The sequence below is a fragment of the Triturus cristatus genome, chromosome 6, assembly GCF_964204655.1.
Source record: "Triturus cristatus chromosome 6, aTriCri1.1, whole genome shotgun sequence".
In the NCBI taxonomy this organism is placed as follows: domain Eukaryota; kingdom Metazoa; phylum Chordata; class Amphibia; order Caudata; family Salamandridae; genus Triturus; species Triturus cristatus.
In genome coordinates this window covers 638,023,176-638,039,315 of record NC_140589.1, presented here as the reverse complement: position 1 = coordinate 638,039,315, position 16,140 = coordinate 638,023,176, and the positions used below count along the sequence as shown (strand labels likewise).

At 46.4% G+C, this 16,140-nt stretch overlaps 1 protein-coding gene across 2 annotated transcripts in view; it reads left to right on the top strand.

The window, feature by feature from the left end:
* FHL5 (four and a half LIM domains 5) overlaps positions 1-16,140 on the top strand; it is a 231,419-nt gene that overhangs the window by 140,131 nt on the left and 75,148 nt on the right. For both annotated transcript variants that reach the window (XM_085611134.1, XM_085611133.1), the window contains exons 3-4: positions 2,289-2,463; positions 14,581-14,750. In XM_085611134.1, coding sequence (XP_085467260.1) covers positions 2,289-2,463; positions 14,581-14,750 — 345 coding nt within the window. The remainder of the gene's footprint in view (positions 1-2,288; positions 2,464-14,580; positions 14,751-16,140) is intronic.

Sequence of the window (16,140 nt, the reverse complement as noted above, 5' to 3'; positions counted from 1 at the left end):
AATATTCGCCATGTTAGTAAACACGGGATCGAGAATATGACCCTGTTTGTGTATAGGGGAAGATACTAGCTGGTGAAGTTGTAGGCTCTCTAAATCGCCAACGAATGTATTTGCCACCCGGCAATTAACATCATCAAAATGTATATAGAAAATCCCCCATGATCAGCAGGTTAGTATAGCACAAAGCTAGAAGTGACAATGTATCTGCTGAGGAAGTGGAAAAGTTCAGCATTGGCTGTGGGGGCGGGGCAATAAAGGAGAAATCCCTACATTACTGCATTTTTTGAGAGGGTCAAGGAGAAGAAGGAGGCTATTCTACGAATGAATGCCAACACAGGCTAACGCCACTGCTGGTGCTGAGTGAAGTACAACGGAATTCTGATGAGAACGAATACCAGCTCGGGCTAGGACCACAGCTAGTACTGACTGATGTACAACGGATTTATTCTAAGAATGAATACCAACCCAGGCTAGCTGTACTGCTGGTACTGAGTGAAGTACGGTATACATAGTCTAAGAATGAATACCAGCACAGGCTAGCTGTACTGCTGGTACTGAGTGAAGTACGGTATACGTAGTCTAAGAATGAATACCAGCACAGGCTAGCTGTACTGCTGGTACTGAGTGACGTACGGTATACGTAGTCTAAGAATGAATACCAGCACAGGCTAGCTGTACTGCTGGTACTGAGTGAAGTACGGTATACGTAGTCTAAGAATGAATACCAGCACAGGCTAGCTGTACTGCTGGTACTGAGTGAAGTACGGTATACATAGTCTAAGAATGAATACCAGCACAGGCTAGCTGTACTGCTGGTACTGAGTGAAGTACGGTATACATAGTCTAAGAATGAATACCAGCACAGGCTAGCTGTACTGCTGGTACTGAGTGAAGTACGGTATACATAGTCTAAGAATGAATACCAGCACAGGCTAGCTGTACTGCTGGTACTGAGTGAAGTACGGTATACATAGTCTAAGAATGAATACCAGCACAGGCTAGCTGTACTGCTGGTACTGAGTGACGTACGGTATACATAGTCTAAGAATGAATACCAGCACAGGCTAGCTGTACTGCTGGTACTGAGTGAAGTACGGTATACATAGTCTAAGAATGAATACCAGCACAGGCTAGCTGTACTGCTGGTACTGAGTGACGTACGGTATACATAGTCTAAGAATGAATACCAGCACAGGCTAGCTGTACTGCTGGTACTGAGTGAAGTACGGTATACATAGTCTAAGAATGAATACCAGCACAGGCTAGCTGTACTGCTGGTACTGAGTGACGTACGGTATACATAGTCTAAGAATGAATACTAGCACAGGCTAGCGCCACTGTTTGTACTGAGATGAGTTCGAGGCATTTATTCTAATTGCGGATGAGGTGAGCTGCAGACTGGCAGAAGTAATGACTGCCTGCATTCGAGTCTTTGCAGGTAGGTCGCCCAGGCCAGCCCACTCAGTCACCTAGTAGAGGTTTTCTCATCCACTGTGACTAAATTTGTGACGCATGCTAATACAAGATAACTCAGCTTCGTGACCCAGGGAGACTGATGAGAGAGACACAGAAACTTTAACCAGAACCCACAGAGAGGAGCTCAGGACACTGTATCGATGTGTGAGAGCAGGAGGATTACATATTTCGATTAGCTTTCTTTCAAATCGTTCAAGAATGGGGAGAGGATGTGGGCCGTCGGCTAAACTGCCGATTTTGGTGCTGGAAACCAGGGTTCGAGCCTCGGGGTCGCGTCCACTTCCTGTGATTCTGGGCATATCCATGCCTGAATTTGTAATGTAAATACGGTGCTCATGTAAAGCGCTCCAATACCTTCGGGTCGAGTTCGCGCTATATAAAATATGCAACAACAACAAAAAAGAATACAAAACCGATGAATACTTCGATGTTCTTTGTTTAATACATTTTTGCAAAATACTTTGAGAAAAATATATGTACATTTTCACTGCTGGTGGGGCACATTTCATAGGTTGTCTCGGGGGATTTTAACATTTATCCCCGCCGAAATGTGAACACAGTTCCCATATACACTGATACATCTGGACTGTCTCGGGCTATTACTATCATTTCCCAAGCTGTAATCCGATGCGCCCAGGAGTAGTGAAAGCTTTTCTCTAGTAGTGTATACGCTTTTCAATCCCTTGCTCCTGCACACCTGTGTTCTGAAAACTGTGAGTCCCATCCGATGCCCTTTGCCTGTGAAAGTGATTAAAGTTCAACTCTGTGTGGAAAGGCTCTTCTTGACCTTCTGTCATTTCTTTGCCCTCAAGGATCTGGCCTACAAGGAGCGCCACTGGCACGAGGCCTGCTTCAAGTGCGCCAAATGCAATCACTCTCTAGTGGAGAAGCCCTTCGCTTCCAGGATGGACCTCTTACTGTGTATTGAATGCTGTTCTAATGAATATTCTTCCAAGTGCTTCAGCTGCAAGAAAGCCATTATGCCGGGTAAGAATCCAATCACTTCAACTCACAAAAGTAGCATTTCAATTTTCACTCTTCCTAGAATGTTCCTTTTCATGCTGAAATCCAAGAAGTGTGCTTTGCAATAGAATGAAGATGGAATATCGCATAGACCTGGCATTTCATTAGAAGGCTGGTTTTTAAATGTTCGCCCAGAATCTAATTTCTAAATGGGGGTTTTGATTTAATTTAGATTACAATAACCAAATGGATTCTGGTGATATGACGGCACTCAGTGCGAGGAGCTACTCATTGAATAATTTAAGCATAATGTGTACAACAAGCATTTACAAAACCAATAAGTCTGTCTTTTAATGCTTATATTAGGACTTGTATCGAGTAACATTAATGAAGAAAGAGGAAACACATGGAGGGATGCTTTTTGACATTGGTATAACAGATGCACTGCATGTTTTGCTATTTTATGTTGTTGTTTGCAATGTAACACATATAAAAAGTATCATATTTGCACACAACTAGAGTAAATTATTGTTAAAGTATTGGAACAATGCTATATGGGAATGGCAGTGATGTGCATTTAAAATTGCGTGTTTGTTATTTGCAGTATTTATATACGTTTGTATGCAAAGAAATGTACAAGGCAGCAGTATTTAAAATGTGTACTGGGGTTGTGAGTAAAGATTCCCGGAAGAGTAGAGATACATAATCATATGTCTGGATGTCTGTTTCTCATTGCTTAATGTACAAGAAACAGTAGATGCAGGGGTGTAGCTTGGTCAGTAAGATTTGGGTGGAGTAAGCTTCAGATTTCCCAATAATCACTCTGGCATATTGTTAAACCTGTCAGCCTTTGGGTGGTTTTCTTTAAACGACTTGCTTTCTTGCCTCATATTTGTGCTGATTCTTTCAGTTGGCCCCATGACTCTCAACACTTTACCACTGCCAACAAGTGCTAAAGTGCATGTGCTGCTCTCCAAAAACATTATTTGATTGACTTATCCACCATTGGCATAGTTAATTGTTCTTTAAATCACTAGTAGAGTGCAAAACGTGTGCCCAGGGTATGTAAGTTATATGCTAGTAGTGCGCCTGCAGCACTAATTGTTCCACCCAAACAAGTTGCATTTTAAAACATGCCTCAGGCCTCCCACTGCAGAGCCTGTATGCATAGTTTACACTGCTATGCCGACTTGGCATTTAAAATCCCTTACTAAGCCTTAAACTCCCCATTTATTACATATAAGTCACCCCTAAAGTAGGCTTTAGGTAGTCCGTTGGGCAGGATGCTGGGTAATTAAAAGGTAGGACAAATACTTTTAAGTTTTACATGTCTTGGTAGTGAAAACTCCTATGAAGCCTACCCTTCTCATAGGTTAATATTGGGAATTCCTTATTACACTTAAAACATTGTAATTCCTTATTGAGAAGGATTACCTCTGTCATATTTTATATAATTGGAATGGTAATGATAAATCATCTTTACTTGTAAAGCTGAATTTGTCATTACCCTTTTAAAAATAGCAGTTTAGAAAGATGGATTTTTGTTCCTCTTAGCCCTGTGTGCCTGCAGCAAGTCTCCAATAAACATCTGGGGTGGGTGACAGCTGGACTTCGTGCATTCCCTCTAGACAGCCACACACAAAGGGAGCTTAGGTGTGACTGATGTGCCTTACACATCCTGGTGGGTCATCCTGGGCAGGATGAGAGTGAGGAACTTACACTTACACCTGAATAGGCTGAGTACTGCCCCTATGCAAGGGTCTGCATACACCCCAGGAGTGAGTCCGGAACCATAACTGGGAGGGGGAAACTCTGTGCACTTCAAAGCCCTTCTTTGAAGTCACCGCCACTTCAAAGGCACCACTGGGTATAGGTACTGGACGTCTGACCCTATCACTTCAGTACACTACTGAACCTGTGAAGAAATCTGCCATGAGGCAGGACTGCCACTCTGCTGGACTGCTGCTCTAGAACTGCTTTTCTGCTTTGCTACTATTCTGTCAGCAATCCTCTGCCCTTCTGGGGAAGGAATGGACCTATCTCTTTTGAACCCAGAGTGACTGCAAGGGCATGTTGGCTTGCCCCCTGTTCTAAGTCTCAGAGACATCAAAGACTTCTTATCACACCTGCAACAGCACCTGGACTTTGCTTGCAGCACATATCTTGTTCAAATACATTATAAGAAGAGGGCACGAGCAGGGCTTAAAAGGCAGAGGAAAGAGAGAGGAGTGTGGATTGTTAGGGGTACTTAAAACACAATAGTTTTCAAACTAACCAGCTTTTAAGGCAGAGACAAGAGGGAAAGAAAGAGTGTGTGTGTGATTTTGTCAGTGTGGGCATGTAAAAAGCCAGGGTGAAATCTGACAGATACCTCACCATGCCTGACTGATAGCACCTGGACGCAGCTATTTACTACAGAATACATTTTTAAGGGGGTGTAACACCCCTTGACCCCCTCCTGAAGCTACACACTGTGGAGATGCAGCGTTAATGACGTTGTTGACAAGTAATTCTTGTTGTTTAGGGTTAAAAAGTAACAGGACTGTTGCATCAAGCCAGGGTATGGTTTAGCATCTCTCTAGTCAACAGTCAACAGTGTCAATGGCGCACGCTTTATCAGTTGTGCAAACTACAGTGTCCTTGTGCAAGCTCCAGAGTCCTTATCTGTCACCAGGACTATTAATACTCTTTATTGTCTATGTACAACGTTGTCATTAACCTTACAGATTTTGGGGGCTTAACTTGCATAATTATACTGGTGATAAGTAATGTTTAGGCTGACAAGCTTTTAGCAAAAGATATACAAACTACGCAAAAAAGTATACAAACTAAATTTCTAGAGATTCAATAATATATTAACTAAAATTGGTCAGTGTAAACATGTCACAAATGGAATATCTTTTTTTATTTTTGACATTTATTGTTTAATATCTGTTTATTGAGTACCAACAAATAGAAAATTACACATGTCGCAGAAAATGAGGGGCAAGGGTGGGGGGGGGGGCAACAAAAAGTGGTTACAGGATAAACAATCAGCTCTAAGACCCTGCAAAGGGGATAGGTCCAGTTTTCTAAGTTTCAAAACACGTATGCGATGAGGGCATAGCAACTTTCCAAAACATAAGGGACAACATCAGAGAGAGACTTCTCACCCAACCCAAGGGGGAAGCCATGTAGGGGGTCAAAATGCAAAGGCACAGCTAGAGTTTCATTGTCCAGTGAAAGGAGAACACAACAACTCAATCCGGTAATCAAACAGTTGGTCAAGGCTAACAAGGTCTGTTCAAGGCGAGACACCCCGCCTATTTGGGAAATACAATTCGTATTGCGACAGCATCAATACACTTTGCGGAAAATAGCATAAAAACCATCATATAACAAGAAAGAGAAAAAGAAAGGGAAAAAGACAAAGAATAGAAAAAGGGGGAACCGAAAGGAGGTGCGAACAGGAAAAGAAAAGAGGACAGAAGCAGATGCGCCAGAAGAATGAGGAGGAGGAGGAAAGGCCAAGGCCCAGAGTGGAGGCCGGCAGTCACAAGGCCCGAAGATTCTGCCCAGCAGGCCAAGCAGGTTACTCCGGGGAGGCTGGTCTCGTGCCACTAGAAAAGAGTTCCAGGGGATCGTCAAACAGTTGTGGAGCCCGCAGTCTAGGGGGCATCAAGCGGGAGTGTTCGGTTTTAGTGATGTGGTGTATAAGTGGATGCCAGATGCGATCAAAGCGTGTGTCAGTGTGAGTGAGATGGGCAGTAAGCAGTTCCAGTGAAAGGACATCCCACAGCCGGAGAAATCACGCAGCAATAGGCGGAGGGTGGGGTCGCTTCCAGCAGGAGGCAATAGACTGTTGTGCTGCTCCTAGTAAGTGAAGGATGAGAAGCCAGTGTGCCGAGGTTATGGCCTTCAACGTGCCGGGCCGAATGCTCAGAACCGCCAGGGACGGGGTAGCAGGAATCGTAAAACCCACCACCTCTTTAATGTGGCTGAGGACCACCTTCCAAAACATAGTGAGTTCCGAGCAAGACCACCAAATGTGCAGGAAGTCCCCTCTATCAGTACGGCACCGCCAGCAGATCGGAGGAGTGTTCGGGAATATCTGGTGGAGACGAGTAGGAGTATAATACCATTGTGTCATCAGTTTATAGGCAGATTTGCACTGGGGAATGCTACGATACACCTTAGGGATGTCTCTCCACAAGCGGTCCCATTCCTCCGGGGAGATGTCAGCAGCCAGATCAGAAGCCCAGCGCGTTTGGTAGATAAGGAGCGGAAGTTGTCCAGAGTGTTGAAGGACAGAGTAGGTTTTGGAGATGAGATGAGGCCCCTAGAACCATCGAATCTACGGACCAGGGACTCGAAGGGGGTAAGTTGCTGAGTCACCTCCCGGGAGTACACGGGAGAAGACAGCCAATGACGCAATTGACAATTCTGCAGGCGCAATCTATCAGTAAGATGGAAAAATTGTTTGCACTGATCAAAGGAGTGGAGGGCAGAACCCTGAAAGAAATCCTGGAGGACACGTCGACCCTCTATGGTGCAAGCCTCAAAGGCCTGAGGTTGAAAAGCAGGAGGGAACGCAAAGTTGCGTGTTAGCGGGGTATTGGGGGAAGGGAAGGTCGTAAGTCCCCGGGGGATTGCCAGCCTATCCTATATCTCCAAGACCGTTCTCGTTAGAGTCGCTAAGTAGGCACTGCGAGGGCATGCCTCACGCGGGAACCAGGGTAAATCCCACAGTGGTCTACAGGCCACCGCACGGTCCATGTGGAACCAGTATTTCTCGCTTTCAGGAACGATCCATTCCGATATAAAAGGGAGGTGACAAGCCCAATAATATTCCAATAAATTGGGCCAGGCCAGGCCACCCGGAGATCTGGGAAGCATGAGTATTTTATGAGAGAAACGGGAGCGCGACTTCCCCCAAATTAACTTGGTAAAATCTCGTTGCAAAGCCTGGATGTCCACACGTGGAATAAGAGTATGAAGAGACTGGAACAAATAAAGGATTTTAGGAAGAAGGAACATTTTAACAACATGAAGACAGCCTAGCCACGCCATGGGGAAACCTACCCATCAACGCATTTCTTCGCGGATAGAGTTTCGGAATCTAGGCCAGTTAGATGAGGACCAAGAAGCGAGCGTAGGAGTTAAATCAAAGCCCAAATAGCGAATCGACTCGTCAGTCCACTGCACCGGGAGCAGGTCCCACAAATCCTGGACTACGAGGCCGAAAGCATTAGATTGAGAGCATGGGATTTTACCAGATTAATCCGATAGCCCAAAGCGGCCTCAAATTACCCCAAGAGTTCAGCCACTGCGGGAATAGAGGTCGACAGAGAGGACAAGGACAGAAGCAGATCATCGGCAAAGAGGGAAACCTTATGTTCAGTACCCCCATACGGATACCCTGTATATCCTGATTGGGGCGTATAGCAATAGCTAAGGGCTCGACGACAAGAGCGAATAATAGAGGAGAAAGCGGGAACCCCTGGCGAGTGCCTCTGTGGATAGAAATAGGAGCAGTGGTAAAGCCGTTGAAACGAATACGAGTGGTAGGTTTCGCATAGGGGTCCATCAACTTAGAGATAAATCCAGGTCCCGAGCCAATTTTCCGAAGGACTGCCCGGAGAAAGTCCCAATCCACGCGATCGAACGCCTTCTCGGCGTCAAGGCAAACCAGGCAGGCAGGGATATCTCTGATACGCGATTTTTCCACCAAGTGGACAATCCGCCGAATGTTGTTGGTGCCCTGTCAGTGGTGAATAAATCCCACCTGATCAGGGTCGATAAGGCCCGGAAGGTGTGGCTCCAAACGATTCGCCAAGATTTTGGTGAATATCTTAGCATCAGTATTTAACAGGGCAATGGGGCGGAAAGATGCCGCCAGGGTCGGGTCCTTGCCAGGTTTTGGGGACAAATACTATTTCTGCTTCGTTCATCGTAGGAGAGAGGCCCGTATGATCAGTAAAGCTATTAAAGAGATGGAGCAAATGGCCTCGCAATTGCGGGTAGAAGACCCGATAAAAAGCAACCGGCAGACCGTCGGGACCCGGTGTTTTGCCCGTCGGAAGTTGCTTCAACGCTTTAGCAATATCCTCGTGGGAGATCGGCTCATCGAGTAATTCCTTAAAGTAGGGATCGATAGGGTCCCAAGGACATGAATCTAGAAACGTCTCAACCTCCTCCGATCGGCAAGGGTCATGGGCATAAAGATCTGTATAAAAGGCCATTAAGGTATGACTCTTGTCCGTTTCCGAGACAGCCCCCCGGTTTCCGGGACATTTAAGTTCGCAATATGAGATCGGGCAGTCTGGGACCGTAGGCGGCACGCTAAGCTTGCTCCGACCTTATCACTACCCACATAAAATTTTTGTTTAAGGTTTACAAGGGGCCGTTCGGCCTTATTAGTGCGCTGTAAGCGCAGTTGACCATGCAGGACAGCCAGGCGGCACTTGTTAGCAAGGGAAGGACAGGCGTGATCCTCGCGCACCAGGTCCTTAATATCCCAGGAGAGGGTGTATTCCACCAAACGGGCCTCCCGGGTCCGGGCAATAGAGATGGAGGTGATAGCCCCCGAACAGTGGCTTTGAAGGCGTCCTAACGGATATCCCCGGGCATATCAGTAAGAGAGTTAGCTTCAAAGAAGGACTCATTCTCCTTACAAATGTCTGCCACATCTACTGGGTCTCAGAGGGCTTGGGAGGGCAGTCTCCACCGAGGAAGGGGGTCGCCATGGGCAGTGGGAAGTTGGAGCGTAAGCAAAACATGCATGTAGTCGGAAATAGAAATGTCCGAGATGTCCGCCGTGCACAGGACATGGGCCAGAGAGAGCGAAAAGAAAAAAAATATCAATTCGCGAGTAGGAATGGTGAACGTGAGAGAAAAAGGAATAATCCAGAGAGTCTGGGTGTAGGTATCTCCAGGCATCAACCAAACCAAAGTCAGTAATGGCATTCTTCAACTGCGCCGACATTGCCCCAGCCACATGGTGCACCTGCGCAGTGCGATACCGCTCAGGGTCCCAAACCAGGTTAAAGTTGCCTCCAAGGACAACAGGGGTAGAGAGAGAACGTAGTAATGCCCCAAGGTGCTGGCGCAAGGACTCATCTTGTTTCTGGTTGGGGGCTTATATATTAACAAAGGTACAGGAGCCCCGACCCCAAACCAGGTCAATCTTAAGATACCTCCCATCTTCGTCAACCATACACTGGGAGGACGCCGAGATTCAGTTGGGCTTGAAGAGGATTGCCACACCACCAGTCTTAGAAGAGGAGCATGCCCAAAATTGGGTGGGGTATTTGCGGTGGGACATGAGGTGAGTGTTGGAGGCAAGCAAATGGGTCTCCTGCAGGAAAACCACGTCAGGATCATGTTGCATTAGATAGCGCCAAACCTGCCGATGCTTGTTAGGAGAGTTGAGTCCCTTCACATTGAGGGAGAGGAATATGACAGTGTGTGTCATGATGTGGGAAAGGAAGGACAATGTGCCCCAGCAGCATCAGCAAGTCGCAGAACATATCAAATCCCGAACCCAGCAATGCACAACCCAAAAAAGCAAAAGGAGACAGACCCCAAGACTAGAAAACAAACAGCCCCCCAGGGTCGTGCAGGGAAGGGGGAGAAACTTGTTGATGAGAATAGCGGCAAAGAGAATGAATAAAGCACAGGGGCAAAGGGCCAGCTGACCTCTCATAGTGACCAATAGCTCCTCCATACATTCCCAAAGTAACACCACATCCCAGCCTTTGAGAAAGGCGCATCCGAAAAGGACCTGTAGGAGGGGGAGCAAAAGAGATGAAAGAGAAAAAAATAAAAGAATAAAGAAAAACCAGCCAACTGGACCAAGTCCATGTAGAGTCTATTCGGAATAGCCCGGGTTCCCAAAGGCGGACCATTTCGGAGAAGTCACTCTCCTATAGGACTCTGGAGAGGGGGGAGTGGCAGGCACACATGACGCGCCGACAGCATCCCGTGCATCAGTGAAGAAAAAAAGCATAACTGGATCCAGCCACCAGGCCTGGGCTGGAAGACCCCCAAGACTGGGAGCAAAGTGAGAACACAGCCAGGCACATCATAATGCAGAAGGCGACTAGTTTGTGAGAGTCGGGGAGGCACTCAAGGAGCGAACTTGGTTGATGGCATCCTGCTTGGCTTGTGACGATTCAAGTTCCCTTGAGAGGCGTCTGGAACGAGGAGGAGGATTAATGGACCACTTCGGCCGGAGTGGGCCTATAGGACGTGTGCGAGAGGACGGGAGGTCATCATTGTCAGAGTCAACAAGAAGATGGAGGAGACGCTGTGCCTCTCGTAGGGACCGGACAACCTGCCGCCTACCCTCCCAGGTAAACACCAAAGCAAAAGGGTGGCCCCATTGATATTTAATCTCAAGGTCTCGTAATTTGTCAGTCACAGGTTTGAAATCTTTCCTCCGGCGAAGCGTAGAAGGTGCAAGGTCTTAAAAGATTTGTATGGAGAGCCCATTGTAGGAGATCACCTGAACTCCCTGCACCTTTCGGAGGATGGCTTCTTTGTCCGCAAAGAAGTGGACTCTCGTGATGATGTCTGGAACAAAGTTAAGGCAATTGCGGGCGCCAGGTACCCGATGCGCTCTATCAAGCATGGGTGGCGAGGTGCCTCACCCTCGCGGATGGCTTGGAGAAGGTCTGCCGTGTATGACAGGATGTTTTCCCCCTCCGTTCCCAATGGGACACCTCGGATGGGAAGGTTGTTCCGCCTACTGCGGTTCTCCAGGTCTTCCTGTTTCAACTGTAGGGTGATATTTTGGTCTACCAGTTCAGTTACCTTTTTCCAGAGTCCATCAATATCCTCCATCCTGGCGACCATTGTTTGTTCAAGCCCATCCACCCTGTCGCCAATCTTGGTGACCTCCCTGCGGATGTCCTGCAATCCGGCCTTTAAGTCCTGCCGAAGGGAGCCAATTTCAGTCTTGATTTCCTGTAGGAAGGATGACATATAGGCCTGGGTGATGGGCACCCCAGAGGTGGACCCAGAGGGCGCCAATGAGGCAGTGGGGTCCTCGTGTATATGGGAGAGCGTTTTGGACCACAAGGAGGTCACCGGGTTCTCACAGGAAGCCGTAGCATCGGACTCTTTAGTGCCTCTATGTTAGGCGGAGGAGCGGTGATCAATCAACAGCAGTGCGGGGCCAGCGCACCCACCAGCAAGCAGAGATCCCTCACAGGTCGGCAGAACAGCTTAGTAGTAGCAGTGGGGTCCCTGACCCAAGGGCAGTCTAAGTAGGCCAGGAGGAGGGTTCACAAGCTGGAGGGGCAAAGAAAGTCTCTGGGACCCCTCTAAGGGCCCCTTAAGCAGTGAGGCTTCATCTAGTGCAAAGCAGACTCCCACAATATCTGGAAGGCCCCCAGGGGCTACACAGATCGAAATTGCAGCAGCACAGGGCTCGGGATCTAAAGGGCCGAGTCAGGTGGTGATGGAAGGGTTCCCTCAATGGATGCCCCCACCTGGAGAACTTCTTGAAGCCAGGGCCTCAGGGGAGGAATAGGAGTGGTGAAGCAGGGGTCGGAAAGTCACAGGCCGCAAGAGGAGACAAGATGGGGTGCCCAGCGTTCGGGAGCTAGATGGAGCTCACCCCAACCGGATGCCCACTTAGAAGTGCTCCCCCCATCCCGGTACCTCCAGCTTCAGGGTGGTCCAACCCGATCCAATGCACCCTCCAGACACATGGGGGGGGGTGACTGCCCACACAGCCAGGCGCCCCGGGCAGTAGGGGGGCCGCCGTACGTCTCCACCAGTTCCAAGGACCAAAGGGGGCACCAGCCACTACTCAGGGCCCCAGGCTGGTTGGCAGAGGTGAGGGCACTCAGGACCTCTCCGCCGCCGTCAGCGCCACTTGGCTACAACAGTGAAGGCCACCAGGCGCCTATTGAATCGTTGCCGCAGCCGGCACTCAAAATGGCAACCGGAGCGGGTCGGGCCGTTCCAGGCCAGGGAGCGCAGTCAAAATGAAGCCTCTGAGCACCCCCCGCAGCACCAGGCATTGCCAAGAAGTCCCCCTGCAGACGTCCAGGCTTCACAGTCTGCAAAGCCGGCCCAGTGATCAGAAGAAAAGTGGTTACGGGAGGCGCTGGAGCGGAGACTCGATGGGACACGTCTCACTCCATGCACGCCCCAAAATATCTTTTTTAAGTACACCCAAATCCCAAACATCCCAAAAAAACTATAGAATCAAACAATGTTTCTATTGGTGTTTCTGCAATAATAAGTGGATAGAAGGTAAAGAGTGTTAGGATTATATTTGATCGAATATGTTAATGCTTACACAGAAAAATCACGTTGTCGTAACCTTTAGTTACTATTTTACGTTACTTCGAAGAGGAAAACCATAGAGACCCGAGAGCAAGAGCTACCATTGGCTCACTACTGTTGTTTATTAGGCTGCTGGCAGTAGTGCTAGAAGAACGCTTTCTTCCTCACCTTCTTCCTAGGTGTTGTTAGCCTTCAACAACACATATGCCAATATAGTTGTTTCTTCAAATGTCATGTGACGTCACTTTGAGCATAATGATAAAATCGCCACCACTTCTAAAATGCTATGTATCAAAACATGCAGGATTGATTTCAATATTGTTTAACTCAATGATGCTCATTTAATCGACCTCAGCATAAGTAGAACTTGAGTGCACCCACCATGATTTGATGTAGTGACCAATGGGCAACAATATTCTTCTGAAAATCTGCACTCATACATTGAGAGAACCTAATTCCATGTATATCAACAGCATGGCTTCATCACCACTGAGAAATGTGCCTGTTAGTAAATTAAGATTTATCCAGGTATTCTTGACTGCTTTCTTCAGTACCTTTGAAAACTGATGTTGATGCCTACTATGATAACATCTCGTGGAAGTAAAAAGCAGGACATAATTTGCTTGGGGCTAATATATTCGGATTTTCTGCAATATTGGAATTATTTCAAGGTGAATTCACAGAACAAGTGAGATTCCCAAAATGGGATCTATGATATTGAAATAAATCAGCCCATTGTTCTTAACAAGTCAAGCCAAAAAGCAGAAGGACAATTAAAAGAGGTTCTTCTCATTTCGTTTCTTGACCAACCTCCCGTTTGATAGATTATTACGCAAGTCTTAAATTAAGATGACCACAATCACTGTGGTGAAAGAGTAGTAAAACACGTCTTCTTGTAAAGTATGCATTTGCAGGTACTTCTGATATAGTGGCATACAGTGTAGCTTTAATCAAATAGAGTGCTTTATTGTTTGTGAGACATGCGGTCTGAATTGCATAGATCGCATCAGTGCTGAGCAAATTTTGTATAATCCTCTATTGTTTACATAGGTTGTACCAGTGTAATTTTACTCTGAAATGTGGGTTAACCGTCCAGTACAAAATATATTTTTTCATTGGTCAGGTGGTGGAATCTTTGGGTCTATTCATAACTGACCAGTGCAAAATGTAATGTTTTCATTGGTTAGGTGATAGAATATTTAGGGTACTTTCACAAAGGCATCTTAGAGCATGTACGGTGTTATTTCAGTAATAATCATTTACATAGTCCTACATGCCTTTGTGGATTGACCCCATAACTTCTAAAATGGGAATATTCAGGGACTATTCATATGTTCATAATTAGAAGAAATAGAGAGGTCTTTTTTCAGTTTGAGGGAGTTGGATGTTTTAGGGCCAATTCACAAAGGCTTGCAAGAGTATATAAAGAGTACTCGTGTAATACTATTTCCCATACTACTGATTATTTTTTGTGAGTTTGCCAATTTCTTGTACCTGCCTGCCTCAACAAATATAGGTGCAACACTGCTGGCCTGGTCTCTTTCCCAAGGTTTGTAATAGTTATGTTACATATAAGACTTCAGGGATACATTAAAGTTAAGTATGCATTCACTTCCTTTGGGACCCCACAATTTCAGTTACACATCATGAACCTTAACTTCAGTGGGGGACTGTCATGTGATTTATAAAACAGCCCATCGAAAACTTAGCGGGTGCTGGAAACTGGGGTGGACGGCTTGTTTCCTTGGTACTTAGTGCTTTTCTGAGTGTGTAATATTATCCTTTAAGGCAGACCTAAATGTATATGTCTGTTAAACATGAAAGGAATGCTGAGCCATAAACATTTAATTTGTCTTTCTGCAGGATCACGGAAAGTGGAATTTAATGGAAATAGTTGGCATGAAACGTGCTTTATTTGCAAAGATTGCAAACAACCCATTGGGTCAAAGTCCTTTATTCCCAAAGACAGCGAGGACTACTGCCTACAATGCTTTGAAAAGCAGTTTGCCAACCAGTGCAGGGCATGCAAACAGGTAAATAAAATAAAACCCACAAACATCACAGTCTGGGTCCAGAAGTGATTGTGCATTCTGACTGGTTTCATGATGACACTAAAGGAGAAAAACTCAGCAGCCAGACTCACCCTCAGCCTCCCACCCAGAACACACCACACCTCAAGGAGCTCCACTGGCTCCCGATAAACAAGCGCACTCAGTTCAAACTCCCCACTCGAACATTCATGTTACTGCACAACATAGGCTTGAACAGGCACATCTACTTCCAACAACCACAGAGACTCCTCCACTCTGCTGGACTCCTACTTGCACACACATAGAAAGAGATCTAGAGGCTGGGCCTTCTCGTACATCACTCCGAAACCATGGAGCAACCTCCCACTACACATAACAGCATCTTCCTCAGTTACTTTTTTTAAATTTAGTTATTAGGATTTTTAAGAACATCAAAAGTACAAACCTTACAGTCGGCAGGCTATACAAAGCGAGTTTGACATTTCTCATGTAGTGCATTCAGATATAGTTTGCTCGCATAGGTTGCTGGAAAAAGAAGAGATAGGCATGTGCACATTAATCTCAGATCAGTTGTAATGAACACCAATGCACCTCCTCCTTTCCGTAGTGTCCCACTACCTAGTGGCCCACAGGAGTTACAGATCTAACCTCAAATGAAAGGCAGCTCAAGGAGATAATCATGTAGACTCAGTCCACTCCTGCACCGCCAGTTTCTCCACAACCCCAATTCATGTATGAATAATCACACATCTTCCTCAGCCCACAGCACCAAGTACATACTGACTGAGTCCAAGATATCTTTCAGTCGGGATCTAGCTGGCATCAGTGGTCAGCACACTTCTAGTTGTTGCTGGCACTGGATCACATCCTCGATCCAGCAAGTCACATTCAGGTTGGCTGATTATCCCAAGTGCATTGCAACTTGCTTCTTAGCCAGGACTAGCATCATAGCAGCAAGCTTTTGCATATTTCCTGAAACATCTTTAACATAGCCTAACAGAGCCACCATCACTCCATCAATACAATCATATACCTAGGACCAGAACACTGCTACACCTCTATGCCAGATACATAAAATCACTGCATCGCAGACATCGCATGTCCTTTGAGAGCCCTATTTTTTTAATTCTAGTGCTATGGGGTAGAGCCAATGTAAGAATTTGATAGGAATCAATCGCAATCTATAATGGGTTGAGAGCATATACGTTTGGTCACAGCAATACTGACATTTATCACCCTTCAAGTCATCATCAAGTTTGGCCTGCCATTCACTTTTCACTCTGTACTCGGTCACATGGGTCTTATCTTTAGGCCAGGGCAGAATTTTTATTATACTGGAATAATCGGGGTAATTTAGGTAATTCCTCGTTACTCTTTGATGCAGAATTACCCA